The sequence below is a fragment of the Onychostoma macrolepis genome, chromosome 18 (assembly GCF_012432095.1).
Source record: "Onychostoma macrolepis isolate SWU-2019 chromosome 18, ASM1243209v1, whole genome shotgun sequence".
NCBI lineage: Eukaryota > Metazoa > Chordata > Actinopteri > Cypriniformes > Cyprinidae > Onychostoma > Onychostoma macrolepis.
The window spans coordinates 11,341,432-11,360,119 of record NC_081172.1 but is presented as its reverse complement, the minus strand read 5'-3'; the positions used below and the strand labels follow the sequence as shown (position 1 = coordinate 11,360,119).

General features: G+C 36.4%; 2 protein-coding genes across 3 annotated transcripts in view; both read left to right on the top strand.

Annotated features, from left to right (window-relative positions):
- Positions 1 to 4,903, top strand: part of sf3b3 (splicing factor 3b, subunit 3) — a 29,598-nt gene extending 24,695 nt beyond the window's left edge. The window contains exons 23-27 of the mRNA XM_058750912.1: positions 239 to 451; positions 717 to 815; positions 3,423 to 3,566; positions 3,814 to 3,918; positions 4,112 to 4,903. Coding sequence (XP_058606895.1) covers positions 239 to 451; positions 717 to 815; positions 3,423 to 3,566; positions 3,814 to 3,918; positions 4,112 to 4,252 — 702 coding nt within the window. The 3' untranslated portion in view covers positions 4,253 to 4,903. The remainder of the gene's footprint in view (positions 1 to 238; positions 452 to 716; positions 816 to 3,422; positions 3,567 to 3,813; positions 3,919 to 4,111) is intronic.
- A 1,831-nt stretch (positions 4,904 to 6,734) lies between these two features.
- il34 (interleukin 34) lies at positions 6,735 to 18,486 on the top strand. 2 transcript variants are annotated; one of them, XM_058750687.1, is made up of 7 exons: positions 6,735 to 6,860; positions 9,293 to 9,402; positions 10,999 to 11,099; positions 11,285 to 11,362; positions 15,843 to 16,043; positions 16,326 to 16,482; positions 17,332 to 18,486. In XM_058750687.1, the coding sequence occupies exons 2-7, from the start codon at positions 9,363 to 9,365 to the stop codon at positions 17,373 to 17,375; spliced, it is 621 nt and encodes a 206-aa protein (XP_058606670.1). In that variant the 5' UTR covers positions 6,735 to 6,860; positions 9,293 to 9,362; the 3' UTR covers positions 17,376 to 18,486. The 2 variants fall into 2 exon arrangements, with proteins under 2 accessions (XP_058606670.1, XP_058606669.1); XM_058750686.1 differs by lacking the exon at positions 6,735 to 6,860 and adding an exon at positions 7,333 to 7,646 and having other exon boundaries at positions 17,332 to 18,484.
- The last annotated feature ends 202 nt before the right edge of the window (positions 18,487 to 18,688 follow it).

Here is an 18,688-nt window from a genome sequence, read left to right as displayed (position 1 = left end):
TGAAACAGAAGTTCAGACCACAAAGTGGTCAAGTAAGCTTGAATAAGCTTGCAGACAAGTTTATTATTTTTCACATAAGTAATTCACACTGGCATAAAGTGTTTATATATTTAAGTAACAGCTAAGTGGATAAAGTGTTTCTACTTTATGAGCTGCTTTTGTATGTCTTTGACGAGCTTTAAAAGAGGGGCAACCTGCTAAACCAAGATGACTGAGTCTCCTTTTCTTGTTCTTGCAGCATGTTCCTAACTTGGTAACGGGCATCCACACAATTGGGCAGCGCGTGATAGTATCCGATGTTCAGGAAAGTCTATTCTGGGTACGCTACAGACGCAACGAGAACCAGCTCATCATCTTTGCCGACGATACATATCCTCGTTGGGTCACTACCGCCTGCCTGCTTGATTATGACACCATGGCTGCTGCGGATAAGTTTGGAAATATCTGCGTTGTGAGTGTCATCACCTGTTTGGTTTTGAAATCTTTGAGAGCAATACCACACATGTACCACATACTGAGTTTGTTTGCAAAGTCAATGTAAACTCTTTGATTCCAGGGAATATTTTAGTATAGATGAGCTTTTTAACATCTTGACAAATTCCCAAAGTGGCATAATTTGTTAGCAGTCGCAATGGAGGAAAATAAAAAAAAATTGAGGTGTCATCATCTGTATACATTTGCTACAGACTGCATACTCATTTCATGTTTATTTTCAGGTCCGCCTGCCTCCCAATACCAGCGATGATGTTGATGAAGACCCCACAGGGAACAAAGCATTGTGGGACAGAGGCTTGCTTAACGGAGCATCACAAAAGGTAGAAGTTTCTTCTACCCTCATTACTCAACTTTCCCACAGGTCCCGGAAAGACCTTTGGCACTGAGCTGTCCTTACTGCTTGTTCCTCATTGTTTTTGTCTGTCTGGTTGGTTTTGCGGTTGCTGTTCTCCTTGCGCACACTCAGAGACCTGCACCCCCAAAACATTTGGCAGGAGTCCACACTCCACTCTGGTTCTGAAACCTCAGCAGCAAGTCTTGTCCTCTCGCCAGAGATCATTATGTGCAGATTAGGAGCATGGAAATGTTTAGGTGGACACAAGGGAAAGTCCCTATTTGCACACCAATGACTTGCGTCTAGCTTTGACGGACATGCCTAGAGCATGTGTAATCAGGAATGAGCTGGACTGGGTGCTTGGTATAAACATTATTGTGGAACTTGTCTAGGGATGCACAATATATCATGACCATATAAATTATTAGCCTATATTAATGGGTTTATGTAATTTGATTGTAACGGTGATGTTGGATTAGTGCTGGGCGGTTCACACCGAATAGCGGTGTTTATTTTTCTTATATGAATTTTTAAAATACCGCAATACTGGTGTCATTTAAGTAACGTTTGGAACGTGACACTGTTTGAGAGGGGTCTCTCTTCACTATTGCATTGTGGCGAGGACACAGCTGTATGTGTTACTAAGCGTGAAAGTTCTGAAGCTGTTGAACTAGTAGAACGTGATGAGACGGAAGAACTCATCCACAATATCCACTGCCCCCTGCCATCAGCTCCCGCGTCTCACACACGAGCGTGACTTTAGCACTATATTTAGCAACTTTCAGACCCTTTTAGCACAAACCAGTTGGAAGATGTCGCCAGAGCTGCCCCGCGAGCATGAGATCTGACTCCCAGCGCAGTGTCGCCTCTCACTGCGTCTGTTCTGTGCAGTGAGTGGCAGAGAAGCACCACATTCAGTTGGCCGTACCACAGCAGACTCGTCAATAAATGAATACAAAACAGCATTTCCAAGCACCTGTCAATTACGGACTGTTTGGAATTATAAATATGAGCATAGTTCGTCTGTTAATATTATGCACTTTTTATGTTTGCTGTTTTTTGTTTGTTTGCAGTGCGCTGCATGAGACAAAAGTAATCTAGCCAAAACCACCGCATATCCGCTTTTTAGTGTAACATTAGATACATGTTGATTTTATCAGACGATGTCGCGATTATAAATGAGTGACTCCTGGTTAACATGTATTAATGGGTCGTGTTTAGTCACTATTTAGTGTGGAATTGTTCTACAATATTCGCTCATCATGACAGTAAAATAGGGCATTCTAAGTCAATCTACTGCAGTTTTTCCTCTCAATCAGTAGAAAATGTGGTTAACACCCGGTCATGCATGAAAAAAATAAATACCGTCATATACCGCAAAACCGGTATAATTTTGAAAAATGCCATGTCATAAATTTTTGATCATACCGCCCAGCACTATTTGGATATTTATTTGCCAGTGTTGGATATTTAACTCCCATTTGTCATTTCCACATGTTCAACATCAGATCTATTGCTTGCTTGAATGAAACACTTTCTCTTTATGAGCATATCTTAAAAGTTTCTCATTGAGTGTAATGATAGAAAAGCCATGTGTGTTTAAGCATTAAAATGAGTCAAGTTCACTACTTTGAGAGAAAAAAAAAAAAAAGTTTACACAACATTTAGATGAAGTAACAAGTAAAGGTTATGTATACCTAATACTCTTATCAAATTTTGTTTTAGACCTCACACACACAGGTTCTCATCTGATACACCAGAATCCTTTAGTTAAAGATCTTTGGTTGGAGAGTTGAGCTCAGTTTCATGTTTTTAAAGTTAAAGCTGCAGTCTGTAAATTTTCTGGTTAAAAATGATCCAAAATCAATTTTTGAGCAAGTACATAACCAGCCAGACTGACAGCCACACATACTCTTCAAAACATTAGATTCATCTGTGTCTTGGTACTCTCTGTAATGGAGGCAGAGGTTGACTTGGGAAAGAAGAATTGTTGAATAAAGTCATTATTTTAGTTTTTTGCACACACATTATTCTTGTAGCCTCATAAAATTACGGTTGAACCACTGATGTCACATGGACCATTTTGTCGACGTTCTTTGTACATTTCTGAACCTTGAACTTGGAAAGACCGACCCTTGCTGTCTATGGAGGGTCAGAAAGCTCTCAAATTTCATCAAAAATATCTTAATGTGTTCCGAAGATGAAGGAAGGTCTTATGGGTTTTATATATTATAATGTAATGCCTATATTCATTGTTAGTTTATTAGGTTGTGTAAAATTTTATTTAAATATAAAATTGTTTAAAAAAAAGTATTACAAATTACATGTAACTTATAATTTCTTTGATTATCAGTATTATTATTATTACTGATGGTATTAGGTCCCCTCCCCCCAATATTTACTAATCTTTGCCTTGCAGAGAACACCATGCACTTTTCTAGGTTTTTGTATATGGAAGTGAATTGCTTGATCTTCATAAAGTGATTTTTTTTTTTCTTTCTTTTTTTTTTGGTTCCAGTTTTGCTATAAGCAAAAACAGCCTTCTCAAGCCCCAATTTAATCCATACCTGTTGTCCTTTCATCTTTATTACAGGCCGAGGTGATTATTAACTATCACATAGGAGAGACGGTTCTGTCCCTCCAGAAAACTACCCTCATCCCTGGAGGATCAGAGTCCCTGGTGTACACCACGCTATCGGGAGGCATTGGCATCCTGGTGCCGTTCACTTCTCATGAGGTACAGTTCCTTAAATTGCGAATAACCAGTAATTACATGAAAGGAGTGCTAACATGCAATGATCTTTCATAATTCTAAAACCACTGAAGCAGAAGAGGTGAAAGCCTCGGGTCGGGCCACTTGCTTAACTTCAGGCCATCAGAGTAGAGACCGTGACATGCATGGCACAACTTTAGATATCACATTAAATTCCATTCAAGGTTTTTAAATTGTGTAAATAAAATGTATTTGTCTCATCTGCCTTTAGGATCATGACTTCTTCCAGCACTTAGAGATGCACATGCGCTCTGAGTTTCCCCCTCTGTGTGGTCGTGATCACCTCAGCTTCCGCTCGTACTATTTTCCAGTAAAGGTAAGGGCAAACGAAGTTAATATCACACAGCTTTAGTATTAACAGTTTTTAATTAGTACTTCATTAATCATCTACTTATGCTTTGTGTGGCATCTTTAAAAGAGTGTCCATCACTTGGCAAAGAAGTGAGATTTGGGTAATTTACTACATCGGTCGGTCATCTTTCTCAGTGGCTTTGCTTGTATGCTTCCAGAATGTGATCGATGGAGACCTTTGTGAGCAGTTTAACTCCATGGACCCACATAAGCAGAAGAGTGTCTCTGAGGAATTGGACCGCACGCCTCCAGAGGTGTCGAAGAAATTGGAAGACATCCGAACACGCTATGCCTTCTAGTATCTTCACATCTGGCAGGCGCACCATGAGAAAATCTGTTTTTCCAGGCCTCCCATGGCTGTGGTCTCTCAACTTTCCTACCACAAGTATAGAAGCAACATTTTGGTGACAGCTGAAAGAAGTTCCCCCTTTAACTGGGGCCAGCTGGGAGCTGTCACAGTCCCAGTGGTCAATGACCTTGTCCTGCTTGAAATGACTATTGGTACTGTACTTGGTACAAACCATCTTTTTTATTTAGTTCATACTGAGTGGTTGCATAGTGACAAATATTTTCGGAGGAATGTTTTCAGGCAAAGGACTACATCAGCTTGTATTCAGGAGTGGCTTTTGGATGTGTATACTTGGAAAATGTCTATTACTAATTTTGTAGCTACCATAATGCAAATTAAATCCACATTTTATGGTATGAAACAGTCTGTATAAAACATTCCATCATTCACATTTTGGCTGTTTAAATTCTCTTTTGAAAGTTAAAACAGTGAAGTTGTAAAATAGCTTTAGTTTTTGTCTCTACGTGGATGCAGCAAATGTGTTGTGGTTTTTAACTTTGAAGAGCTATAATCATCCAACCCCAGGGAACCTAAAAGAAATGGTTCTGTTTATGTCATGAAGTGAGAAAATTTGTAAATAAACTTTTTACGTTATCCTGTATTTCCGTGTTTGTCACAAGACTTTGTTTGCCTTTAACTGACCCCACAGGCAAAGCAGGTTTTCACTGTTTTCTCAAGCCTCTTTTTTTTTTTTTTTTTTTCTTTTTGGTGAAGCCCCATAATGATCATGCATCTTTCTCATGACAATGAGTCATTCAGTCTTAGCCAGTTAATATGCTTTGTTAATATATCACCAAATATTTAAAAAGAGGGATTTTAAGTATTTTTTTCATAGATTGCTATCTGATTGCAGTTGACCTGACACCTTGCCTTTTGTTGAATTTTAAAAGTCTTTTATAGACTGACCAACACTGCTAGTGTAATGCTTAATAGCTTGATTCTCTTGATAATTTCACTTTAGGTTGACTACTGCCAAAGTTACAGCTAACTTTAACTATTCTCCATACCAAAATAGGTACCAAATATGTTGATCTTTTTAAAACCTTGAAGTTCTGTGTTGTTACAGGACTGAATTTGTAATGTGTTCTATTTTGAAGTGTATTACGGCAGTAGTTTAAACAGTGCAAATCACTTTATTTGGTGAAGAATTCCATTCCATATATCATTTTGTCATTTTCTAATTTAATTGCTTCGGTCAGTGGAGCATGATGTCACAGTGAAGACACACTTAAGTATGAGAAGTATTCCATTAGAGTGAGTCACATCCTGACCTGATCACACTTGAACCCACAATGTTAATGAAATTAACACCCATGTTCTACTACGTTCCCCATACAGTCCAGTTATCACTTTAATTGCACCCTTAATAATAAAGAATTCATGAATAGTTTTTCTTGAGTCACAAATTCTTGCAAAGTCATGCTGTGGAATAGAGTTAGACAATTGAGCAATATGAGGAAGGCCATAGTTTTTGCAAGTATTTAACACAAGTTATATGCTGTGAGCTTGTTCCGGTTCAGTGTGTATCTACAGTCAATAGTTTTATAATCTCACACATGTAACATTGCACTGTTGCAGTAACCTCAAATTGCTTCTGACTTGGCCAACTGAAGGCTATGATTTTTGTAATTTGTAATCTAAATCCTGGTTTCTCATGTCACCAAATCCAAGCCTGGATGGTCGGACAACTCTCAAATTGTCAATGTACCCCAAGAATGTACTATTAAGGATGTGGGGGACTAGGAATGTTCTCTTGGGGTCTGTGATGATGGGGGCCCACCCATAAAAACTGTCCTGGGGTCTGAATTTAAGTGACCGCACTGGTAAAGAAGAAGAAAAAGTAATGTCAGGCCATAAAAGTAGATTGAGATATTGTGGAGGTTGTTTAAAACCTGCTGATGTTTTAAGGCACATTTAGAAGTTTTCTTTCACTCTTTTTCCTTTGGGGGGTTTCCATATCGATGTGATATTGATGTAATCTAGGTTGACAGATGGTGTCTTGACTAGTTTTTTTAATGGTTGGGTGGGGGACTCGGAATGTCCCTCTTGTTTGTCGTCTTGAGTGGCTCTGGCCTTTGTTAGGACAGCATAGATAACACTATTGTCAAGTGATTATGCCCCTAAAAAGAGATTAAAGGTACTACAAAACAAGTGGGGCATTGTGCCCATTAACAAAGCAATCCCACGCGCAAGGCCAGTGTGCAGTGTGCGTTGGTCATCCATATGCCCATTGTCTATTGTGCTGTGAAATGAGGCGCTTCAGAGTCCGAAAAAAACATTTTGTCATGAAATTCCTAAATGTGTACAACTGTGCCAAACCTGTCACCACAGAACCACAGTAAATGTAGGGAATAAATTAGTAATGTGCGTGGGTGAATGAGGTTTACAGGGAAATTGGGAAAATAGACACTGGATCTGCTTGAACGGATGCTTGGCTGCTGCTTGACTCATGCGGGCTGTTGTTGATGGTTCATCGATAACTAGTTTTGGTGAACCAATTTCTGTTAATTTTGTGATCATTTTGACTCCTTTAAATTGTAAAACTGCCAAGGTTACAGGTGGGTCATTTTTTTTGTCAGTAATTTTCTGTTTGATGTCTGTTGTTTGTCTTGTCCAGTTAACAAACTTTATGAAAGAATTTTCAAACAAAATACGATACTTTTATTTAATTTTTGTTGCATTTAATTCTATTATAACGTGATAATGACTGTACGTATGTTTCATTTAATGTACCACTGGCTACAGACTGCTCAAGTCGTTGCTACAAATTTAGCGCGCTCTAAATTTTTGAGTTGATGAAACGTTCGAAAACGCTGTTGTTGGAATGTATTTACTTATATGTACAAATTCTTTTAAGAACCCCAACATTTCTGACTTTAATTAGGGGGGTCAGACTCTTCAAATTTGGTTGCGCGGCCACACAAATGCAGCAGCAGTAAAGGGTTCTTCGCTTTTTTGGTTAAAAACGCTGCACCTTTATTCAAATCCAGTCACTGATGAGTTAATAGTTTATGTAGATCCAAAAGTGAAAGTAACAGTCTCATCGACTGTCGTCCTTTACTCAGCGTGTGATTCTCGTGGTACTTTCGAGCGAAGAAGGCTGTAGGCGGGTGTAGCTATATAGACAGTTAACATAAAGAGGTGACATAAAGAAAAGGGAGTTTCCGAATCTTTTGGGTGGACGTTGCATTGAAAAAGGGGCGAATTTACTACTTCGGTCAGTACTCTGCATGCCTGGAAGTGTCAGCGGTCATATCTACAGGGTTAAGCAAACAACTGCTGTTTATTGAAAGTACTCTGCAGATGGTTTCCCACTGAGACAACGTAGGTCATCGAATCAAAAGGTTTGTGGCTTATTTATATTAGTTGTGCTGCTGAACTGTGTGGCGTCTTTTATTGGAATTAAGCCCAACGCGGCGCGTTTCATATCTAAGCCAAGGTCCAACGATCCAGCGCGGTCCCCTGACAGATCGATTTTGATTTGATTTGATTTGATTATATAACGTGAATTTGCAACATGTTCTGACACCAAAATTTCACTGATACATCAACAGTTGGTAAGTCATACCGCGCACGTGAATGCTATAACCATAATACATGAAATGTCGTTGCATTCATGATGTATGATGTGTTGTTTTAATGATATTTTCATAAGTTTAGTCCCCCCCCCCCAAATGTCTTAATTCATTTAAATCCTCAATTTCCTAAATTCCTTTATTCATTAGTCATTCATTGCGTTTATATGCACAAGAAAATTCCGATATTAATCAGAATTTGATCATATTCTTATATTCTTTTTATTCCTTCTTCTTCTTCTTACACTTCATATAAATGTATTAACTTGACTGCCATAAATTAAACAATTTTTCCAGTTTCTAAATCTGAATAAGCCAGAGGATGGAAATAATCAGAATTTTGGGTCATTTGGGTCAACATCATATTTGAACTGAACATTCCTTTAGGCTATTACTGTGTTTGTCCAAATATAGGCAATCCTAGGTTTTTATTTGATCAAATATTGTTGCTGTATAAAATATTTGTGAAAAACATGAATGAGAATTGATGATTTGGCTTCTTTAGTATTTCTCTAGGTAATTCTCTAGGCATAACCAGAATATTGAATTTAGTTGGCAAATGATGCATCTGTAAAAACGGCAAATATAGCTACCATTAAAAAGCTGGCTTAAATAAAGAACTCTATGTTTATAAAACAATATTATGAAATGTATGTATGCAGCAATTTGTCTTTTTCAACAGACAAAATCGGCATTAGATTAGGAGAGAAAAATCAAACAGATCTTTTAGATTTAGAATGAACTGATTAAGAAATAAAAAATTCTAGTAAAATAATAATTAAAATATTATGTCAGGTAGAATATGAAGTTACATAAAGGATATCATTTGTTCTGGCTCATATTCTGTACTTCATAGATTCTTCCTGCATGTGGTTTTGCTTTACAGATCCGCATTTTTATTATATGTAATGATAATTTTTTCATATCCAAGAAAATAATATAAAGACATTTCTGACAAAGCCATAAATTATTTTTTTAAAACGTACATTCTGCCCCTCGTGTTCATCACATGTCTATTAGTCAGAAACTTGCTATGTCAAGTTATATTCCCTTTAGGATTACAAGGAATTTTAATTTTTCCTTTCGAAAGAAGCAAAAAGAGACAACATCTGGATTTGTTTTACACAGCTGCATGAGCTCTGGAGAAGAAAACAGAGGAACATTATGACAAAAAGCTCCAGCCCAGATGAGCAGTGTTCCTGCTTCACTTTGCCAGATCAGTCTTTTTTGGATATTTAAATATTTTACAATCCAAATGGAGAGTAAATGAATTCAGATGTGTCATCCCTGGTTTTCTTTGTCCAGCAAGAGGATTTAGAAAGGCAGTTGTGTGCACAGAAAGTCATGTAATGGCAGTCAAAAATCTAGTGTGATATTTGTTCTGACACTATTCTGTTTGTTTGTTTTTTTTATAGACCAAGAAGACAGAAGAATTTTCTGGAATTTATACCCATATTACAGTGCAAGCAGAGAATAAGCAGAACCATGGTCCGGTCTGAATGCCGGCTCTTCAGGGGGCTGCTGGGTAAGTGAAGACTAGTAATTAAGTGATTTAAGTTGTATAATATTGTGCCAAGAGGACACTGAAGATTTTCATTTGTGTGGGAAATTTAGATGTGACAGTGCTAGACATAAATATTTTTTCAATGGCCCTACAGAAAAACGTGATGATTTATTACTTCCTCAGCTAAGCGGAGAGAGGCTCTTGTGCGTTTTCACAAAAAGGACAACTGTCTGTGAATTTCTGTGGGTGATTATGAGCTGGATTAGGAAACTGTTTACTAAGACTGAGTGTGTGGTTTTAGCATTTGTGTATATGGTCTCTTGTTTCTTTTGAAATGAGTGTCAAGCTGAACATATGTTTGAGGAAAGCTACTGCATGTGGTGCTGCTATTAGATGTGACTGATAATGTCACCACTTCCTGTGTTCAGGAGAGAGAGAGACAGGCAAACAGATACATAAGGTAAAGGAGAGGGCAAAGAGGGGGATACCAGTTCAAAAAAGCCAGAATAACTTTGACGGGAGGTGGGGGTTTAGAGGTCGGACACCAGTAAATAGTTCAGGTTCTGTGGCATGACAAATTCCTCTGGCCCTCGGAAGTCTGCTTTATGGTGTCTGAGACTTTGCTGACTGTCAGTTTTTGGGTAATTGCCCTATAGTGCAGCTCAACCACAGAGGCCAACCGCACTGTGATCCACAGCAAAGTGACAGATGACTGCCAGTGCCCTGTCTTTCCGCCCTGAGCTTGCCAGTCAGAATCACTTACCTTTAACAATAAAATCTCCAGTTAAAATAGACACAGGATCAGCCTCAGGTTTACTACCACAGTTAATCTGCTTGAGTTTGAATTTATCTTCTTGAAGAGCTCCAATAAACAATGTATGATCATCTCATGCATAATATTCATGCTGCTTTTGCAGAAGATCTTGTGTTGTGGAATTATGGCTTTTAAATGTTTAGCTTTTGTTTTTGTTGGAAGATGTTCAGAGATTTTCTTTTGCAGCAGTGCTCAGTGTGTTTTAAAACCTAAAAAGAACACCTTATTCTTAGTAAATTGGGCTGTGGTTTGAGGTTTTGTCACAGCTCTAACTCTATCTATGCAACTTCATGCGTTATTGCCTTCAAAGAGACATTGCACTAGTCTATGTGACATTCTGCACTGTAAAAAGTAGTAAGTTGACTTAACTTAAAAAAATTGAGGAAACCCGTTGCCTTAAAATTAAGTAAATAATAATAAAAAAAAAAAAAAAAAGTTAAGTGAACTTGACAATTCACTTAACTTGTTTTTTTTTTTAATGATCATTTACTGAAAAATTTTAAGGCAACGGGTTTCCTCAATTTTTTTAAGTTAAGTCAACTTATCACTTTATACAGTGTGCACAAAAGTCAGCAAAAACTGAAAGTAAATATTATAATCAGTACATTAAAATATATATTGCATCTTCAAACCTTTTTTAAATAAATTTAACTTTAAGATTTGTATAGATACTAGACAAGGTACAGGCCTTTTGATTACCTATAAAATCATTTGAAGTTCAACAACACTCATTTCATGATGGTTTTTATTATAGGCAATGGCATTATGTTAAAAGCCATTATTTTCTTTTTCTGTCCTTCTAGGTTTCATTTGTCTATTACCAGTGTGCATGAGCACAGATCTCTGTGATTCGCTGAAAACAGTACGGGAAAGCCTAGATATAACCCTAAGGAGACGTTTTATGGTAAACATATGTTTAATTTTTGAAACTATAGTGTTATATTTTAAAAGTTGTAGCCTTTTAGGCTTTTGTTAAGTTTACATGGGAAAAAACAAAATAAAAAGAAGTAAAATATAGGCTACAACTTAATATAGCATGAGACAGAATGAATGACATATCAATAAAAGGTTTTACATGTATATTTACAGAAAATGAACTTTCCCATTAACTATACTATTCAAGTGCATTATGAAGAGGTGTTCAGACTACGTAACATCAGCAGACTGGTAAGTCTTTATTCCACTGACACTGTCCCCAACCGACCCTCTGACTCACTTAAAGCCACACTCTTCACAACTTCCCACACAAATTTGCTAATTTTTCCTGTTTGTGTCCTATGGTGTGACATAGCAAAAATGTAGAAAAAACTTAACATACAAATAACATGAGAATTAGATTCTTCATTCTTAGAATTAGAGAGGGTTTATCTTCAGTGTTAGAGGTTATTATTTTTTTACATTTTTCCGTCACACCATAGGACACATTGATACGTCAACAACCCATATATATATATATATATATATATGTATATGTATGTGTATGTGTATGTGTATGTATGTATGTATGTGTGTGTATATATATATATATATATATATATATACACACACACACACACACACACACACACGTGGTCAGAAATTTTGGTACCCTTGGTAAATATGATCAAAGAAGGCTGTGGAAATAAATGTGCATTGTTAATCCTTTTGATCTTTTATTAAAAAAATTCACAAAAATCTAAGCTTTCATTGGAGAATAAGAATTTAAAATGGGGGGAAATATCATTATGAAATAAATGTTTTTCTCTAATACACATTGGACACAATTAACGGCACCCTTTTATTCAATACTTTTTGAAACCTCCATTTGCCAGTTTAACAGCTCTAAATGTTCCCCTATAATGCCTGATGAGGTTAGAGAACACCTGACAAGAGATCAGAGACCATTCCTTCATCCAGAATCACTCCAGACCCTTTAGATTCCCAGCTCCATGTTGGTGCTTCTCTTTAGTTCACCCCACTCATTTTCTACAGGGTGTGGACTGGAATGGCCAGCAGAAGCTTGGTTTTGTGCTCAGTGACCCATTTTTGTGTTGTTTGTAAGGTTTGTTTTTGGATTATTGTCCGGTTGGAAGATCCAAACATGGCCCATTATAAGATTTCTAACAGAGTCAGTCACTTTTTGATTTTTTTATCTGTTGGTATTTGATAGAATCCATGATGCCATGTGTCTAAACAAGATGTCCAGGACCTCCAGCAGAAATATAGGCCCACAACATCAAAAATACAGCAGTATATTTCATTGTTCACATGGGGTACTTTTTATCTCTGTGTTCACCAAACACATCTTGAGTGTTTGCTGCTAAAAAGCTTATTTTTTAGTTTCATCTGACCATAGAAGCCAGTCCCATTTGAAGTTCCAGTCGTGTCTGATAACTGAATATGCTGGAGTTTGTTTTTGGATGAGCGAGGAGAATTTCTCTTGAAACCCTCCCAAACAACATGTGGTGATGTAGGTGCTGTTTGATCATTTTTTAAAAGGTTTTCTGACCCTGGAACTCAACCTTTTTCTGCAATTCTCCAGCTGTGATACTTGAAGAGTCTTCTTCTATTGCCCTGATGGTGGAAATGGGAATTTTCACTGCTCTGGCTCTTTTCTTAAAGCCACTTCACTAATTTGTGAAGCTCAATTATCTTTTGCTGCACATCAGAAATATATTCTTTGGTTTTTCTCATTGTGATGGATGATTAAGGGAATTTGGGCTTTTTTCCCCCCTCCAATTTATATTTCTGTGAAACAGGAAGCCATGGCTGAATAATTTCATGTTCATAATCACGCTGGTGTGCTCAAAATTGTGAATATGAATGGGAATATATTTCAGATATATTTTACTCATAAGAATAGGGGTACACTGTTAAAAATGACCGTGATTTTAATGGTAAAATTTTTGAAAAAGCTACAGTAAAAACCTGTTAAATGGTTAACGGTAAGTTCCCCTAATATATACGGTGAAAAACTGTAATAGACATTTCAGACAATTTTACGGTGAAATACCGCTTTTGGAAGTGAAAAAGAATGTAAAATTTACAGGGTAAAACCGTAAATTGACGTTTCCAGAATTCCCTGTGTTGCATTTCAAATTTTGTTTGAATTTGATGTTTTTTCTTTGAAATAACTAGGTTTCTTCTTAGTTTTTTCTTATCAGTTATGTTTATTAGGGTTGTATGTTACATCTAATGTTGTTAAATTAATGTTTATTGCATATTTCAGTTTAATGAGTATCACCATGATGGTGTTTAGTGCTTGTGTGAATGACACTGTGCACCTTCTATATATGTTATTATATAAAAGCTGCTTGTGATGGGCTTTGGTTCATCATGTGACTTTCTCATCACCATCTGCATTTGGTGGTTATCAGTGTATTTCAAAGGTACAAAAAAGATTTCAGTATTTCAATAGGTTGTTATATTAACATTATATCAGTTTACGGTATTTAACTGAAATTACGGTATTTAACTGTAAATTTAAGGTAAAACCGTAAAACCTAAAACGTTGCTACCGTATATTTTTTTAAGGTATAATTCTGGCAACCACAGCTGCCGGTTTTTACCGTATATTTTACGGCATTTTTTTTACAGTGTACCAGTAATTGTATCCAACATGTATTTGAGAAAAAACATATATTTCATAATGATATTTCCCCCCATTTTAAATTCTTATTCTCCAATGAAAGCTTAGATTTTTGTGATTTTTTAAAATACAAGATCAAAAGGATTAACAATGCACATTTATTTTCACAGCCTTCTTTGATCATATTTAGCAAGGGTACCAACAATTCTGACCACGTGTGTGTGTGTGTGTGTGTGTGTGTGTGTGTGTATATATATATATATATGTATGTATGTATGTATGTATGTACGTATGTGTGTGTATGTACAGTGTGTGCAGAATTATTAGGCAAGTTGATATTCTGGTCATATTTTTTCCAAGAACATTTTACCAATTCCAAACCACATCAATCTTAATAACTACTATTGATTTTGTATTTAATAATTTATAAGTGATATATAATTGTCCATGAAGGCTGATAGTCAGAAACTTCTTATTTCAGGTGTGCAGAATTATTAGGCAGGTTTTCCTTTACAGATAAAATGAGCCAAAAAAGAGATTGAACTCAAGAATAAAAGTTTAAAAAAAATATTAAATGCCCATGAGAAGGATGCAATACTAATGCAATAATAGAATTAGCAAAGTTAAGGCATGACCATTGGGCAGCGAAATGCTCATTGGGTCAGCAAGGTCAGAAAAACAGGTGGAGAGGAAAAGACACATGTTAACTGCAAAGAATTAAGGTGAAGAATTGGGTGAGAAACCATCAGGAACCATTTAGTCTCCAGCACCATCATTTTCCAGAACTGCAACCTTCCTGGAGTCTCCAGAATTACAAGGTGTCAGGTTCTCAGAGACTTTGCTTGGGTAAAAAATTATTTAAAATGGCCCTCACTTAATAAGAATAACATGCTGAAGTGTTGTGAAATACATGAAGACTGATTTTGTATAGGATTTATGGACAGATAAGTTGTGAGTGACTCTTGAAGGACCAGCATCACATCCTCTTGTGCCACTGTTTGAAGAATTTATCTTCCAGAATCTGGCAGTAAGTTTTGGGAGCTCATTTTAGTTCATCTCCTATCCTGAAAAGTCTGTCTTGCAGGATTGATTAAAAATGAGCTCCTAAAACTTACAGCCAGATTCTGGAAGAAACATTTTTCAAACTGTGGCACAAGAGGATGTGATGCTGGTCCTTCAAGAGTCACTGTCAACTTATCTGTCCATAAAGCCTATAAAAAAATCAGTCTTCGTGTATTTCACAACACTTCAGCATGTTATCTGTATTAAGTGAGAGTCATTTAAAATATTTTTTTACCCAAGCAAAGTCTCTGAGAACCTGACACATTCCACTTCTGGAAACTCCAGGAAGGCTGCAGTTCTGTAAAATGATGGTGCTGGAGACTAAATGGTTCCTGATGGTTTCTCACCTAATTCTTGACATTAATTCCTAATTCTTTTGCAGTTAAGGTGTCTTTTCTTCTCCACCTGTTTTTTCTGACCGTGCTGAACCAATGAGAATTTCGCTGCCCAATGGTCATGCCTTAACTTTGCTAATTCTATTATTGCATTAGTATTGCATCCTTCTCATGGGCATTTAATAATTGTTTTACTTTTATTCTTGAGTTCAATCTCATTTTTGGCTCATTTTATCTGTAAAAGAAAACCTGCCTAATAATTCTGCACACCTGAAATGAGGAGTTTTTAACTTTCAGCCTTCATGGGCAATTATATATCACTTATAAATGATTAAATACAAAATTGATAGTAGTTACTAAGATTGATGTGGTTTGGAATTGGTAAAATGTTCTTGGAAAAGAAATATGACCAGAATATCAACTTGCCTAATAATTCTGCACACACTGTATATATATATATATATATATATATATATATGTATATGTATACTGAAACGAATTTGACCTGACCTGGCATAAACCCTGTGACCTTTGACCTAACTAACATTATGAGACTGACATTGTAAAAAAATACATGCCCATAAAGCACAACAATTCTAATATAATTGAACATTTCCCTTTTACTGTTCCTCTTCTTCTCATTCCCTTTCTTATCTTGTTCATCTCTCACTCTGTTCTCTAGAATATGAGTAATGAAGATGAGCCAGTGCAGCAGAGGGATCTACAGGATTTGTGGCTTTGGGTTAGTCAGAAGGGGATAAAGAGGGTTTTAAGGGTGCTGCCAGAGAGACATCCTACACGCCGTAAATACCTCTTCAATCTGGAGAATCTCTTCAGAGATTTTGAGGCAGTTTATCACCAACAGAATCCCAGAGATGAAGAGGTTAGAACAATGATGTGATTTCTCTTTTCTCTACAGCAGCACATTATAAATCATTCTGGCTGTCATTGCCACTGCTTACAGTATCTCTAAGCTCACTCTCAATCATTTTTTCTCCTTTTGAATACAAGCATTAGTTTTAATAAAAGAATCTCTAAACTCAATTTGACCTTTTGAATCTGTCCAATCTGTGTTGCTGATGTTATTTGTCATTTGAGTGATATATTCCCATTATTTAACTTCATAATAATCTACATGTGTGTCTTTGTACCTGTTTCAAAAAAGAGAGTACTTCCAGAGAGAATACAAAACATCTGGGATCGCTTGACGGACCAAGATTACGAGGGATGGAAGTCTGTTACACCTAAGTCAATACTGGACAACTGTTATCGGGCCATGCTTTGCCTGTTCAAAGAGTGCTTCTTAAAAGAGGATTATGATTGTAAGTGAAAATAGTAGATGTTTACAATGGTATCTATTGGTATATTGGTAATGGTAATCTGCTTTCTTTACATTTATGGTATTGTAGACAATATATTGATCTGCTAAACTTTGATTGGTGACATTTTTACCTGGGTGAAGGTCCACGGAATCAATTCCACAAAACACAGACTACGTGTTTTTGGGATCTGGAATTTTTTTGGGAATTATGGTACTTACTCATTGGTATTTTAAGGGTTTGAGGTAAGACAGTTGAGTTCCATCTAATGATTGCTACAACTTGGAAAGGATTGGGGAATTTTGGAGTCCAACCTCAAGAAGGGTTCTTCCACCAGTCTACCAAATGTTTGTTGATAACCTCATGCAACCCCAAAATGTATGCACACAGTAGCAAAAAGATGGAAACTTTTGCTGTTTGTTGATGCGAGTCTGTGGTCGACCATCAGCCTTTGTGAATGAGAAAAAATGCTAGGGGATTGAATCAACGTCTTTATCCCCTCCATGATGAATGAGATGGTGGCATGATTCAGGCTTTGAGGTTGTCTGAAGGATGTAAAGTACTTTAAAAAGCCCACATGTTGTTACTAGCCTGAACATGCCTGGTCTATGCCTTCTACCAATTGTTTTGTGAAATGGAGTTACGGTGGTAACCCTGAACATGAAAATCATTAGTATCAACATAACCATTATATTTTGATTGATTCTTTTCAAGAGCAAAAGAATTGGAGCCTTTCTTTGGAGGGTTATCTTAACAATTTCATCCAGACATTCTAATGAGCAACTCATCTTTAGATGTGACATTAAAATATGTGACCACTTATCTGTACTCTCTCTCTTTCTTAATTTCTAGATTGTGAAGTCCTCAACCGGAGGAAAGGGAAGAAAACTACATAGCAGCAGATCTAAATGGATCTGATCCCGTCTTCGTGTTGCTGGTGTAGGTGTAAAAGGGTGTTACCTGGTTTATGTAGTGACACGCAGCATGCTTGTGTGCCTCTTGTCCTAGTGAAGTCACTGACTGCCTCCATCGGTGTTACCCATATGGAAAAAATGCAACGGCCGTCACACCATTCGGAAGACACTCTACTGACCCTGCAGCTATTGCTCTCCATCATTCAGAACATTCACACCTCCATTCACCTGCCTGCCAACTTGCATATTTATGTGGTATTTAGCTAATGAACAATCATGTATGCACTGTGTGTGCTCTGTGGAGGAGAGCAGCTTTGATTCTTCGCTGTAGCATTTACTATTGGTAATTCCCAAAAAGTCTTTGCCACTGTGACTTATATTTCTGAGGAAAATACATATTTTGTCCTCGATGTATGCCAAAACAGTATATTATCATTGCCACGTTGTAAATGTTCTTGGTAAGATTTAGATAAGGTGTATAAATAATGTGGAGCTTCTTTTGTACACATATCATTTGCATGCAAATGTTGTGCTGACTGCTGGCTTGGTCGGCATTGTTGCTTTTACCCAGAGGCTCTTTACTTTGTGCTTTACTGCTGGTTAAATGTTGAAAGATTGCACCAAAGTATTTCTATGAAAAGTTTTTTTTTAAGGTGATCAAGAGGGTTTGATATCAGGTTTGCATATGTTTTATACACAGATTTTAATGTAGGTTATTTATTTGGACTGATGCCACAGAATGTTCTGGTAACTGTTGTAACATGGCTTGGAAAATAAACCTCACTATCACCCCCACGTGTTCAGATGTATGGTTTGTTTGAAGATATGGGTTTGGTATCTTTACAAACATACTCTCACCTTTCACACACATACAGTAGCCTACCTGTTGGCTTTACAATATCAGTGACAACATCATAAAATACAATTATTTTTATATGGAGGTGATGACATTTGCTAAATTATTTTTATATAGCTAATAATGTAGACTAACCCAAAAAAGAACTTTTGCATTTTTAAAGTAAAAAAATAAATAAAAATGAGTATGTTGCAAAACCTGTTTTTGTTTACAATTGTTTTTGTCAATTGAAATAAAGCCAAAATAAAATATAAACAATAGATGAAAAACTAAAACAGAAATAAAAACGCTAAATGGAAATATTTATAATAATAATAATAATAAAATGTAATTAAAATAGGTAAAAAAAACAAAAGCACAAACTAAAATTAAAATGAAAACTGAAAATCTAAAATTAAAAGGTAATATAAAATATTATATTATACTATATATAAATAAT

What these genes read in the sequence shown, in the direction of transcription:
- il34 (XM_058750687.1), top strand. Translation starts at nt 9,363, where the DNA reads ATGGTCCGGTCTGAATGCCGGCTCTTCAGGGGGCTGCTGG. An exon ending in CCCTAAGGAGACGTTTTATG is followed by an intron (nt 11,100 to 11,284) that starts GTAAACATATGT and finishes GTATATTTACAG; the next exon opens with AAAATGAACTTTCCCATTAA. An exon ending in TACGTAACATCAGCAGACTG is followed by an intron (nt 11,363 to 15,842) that starts GTAAGTCTTTAT and finishes TCTGTTCTCTAG; the next exon opens with AATATGAGTAATGAAGATGA.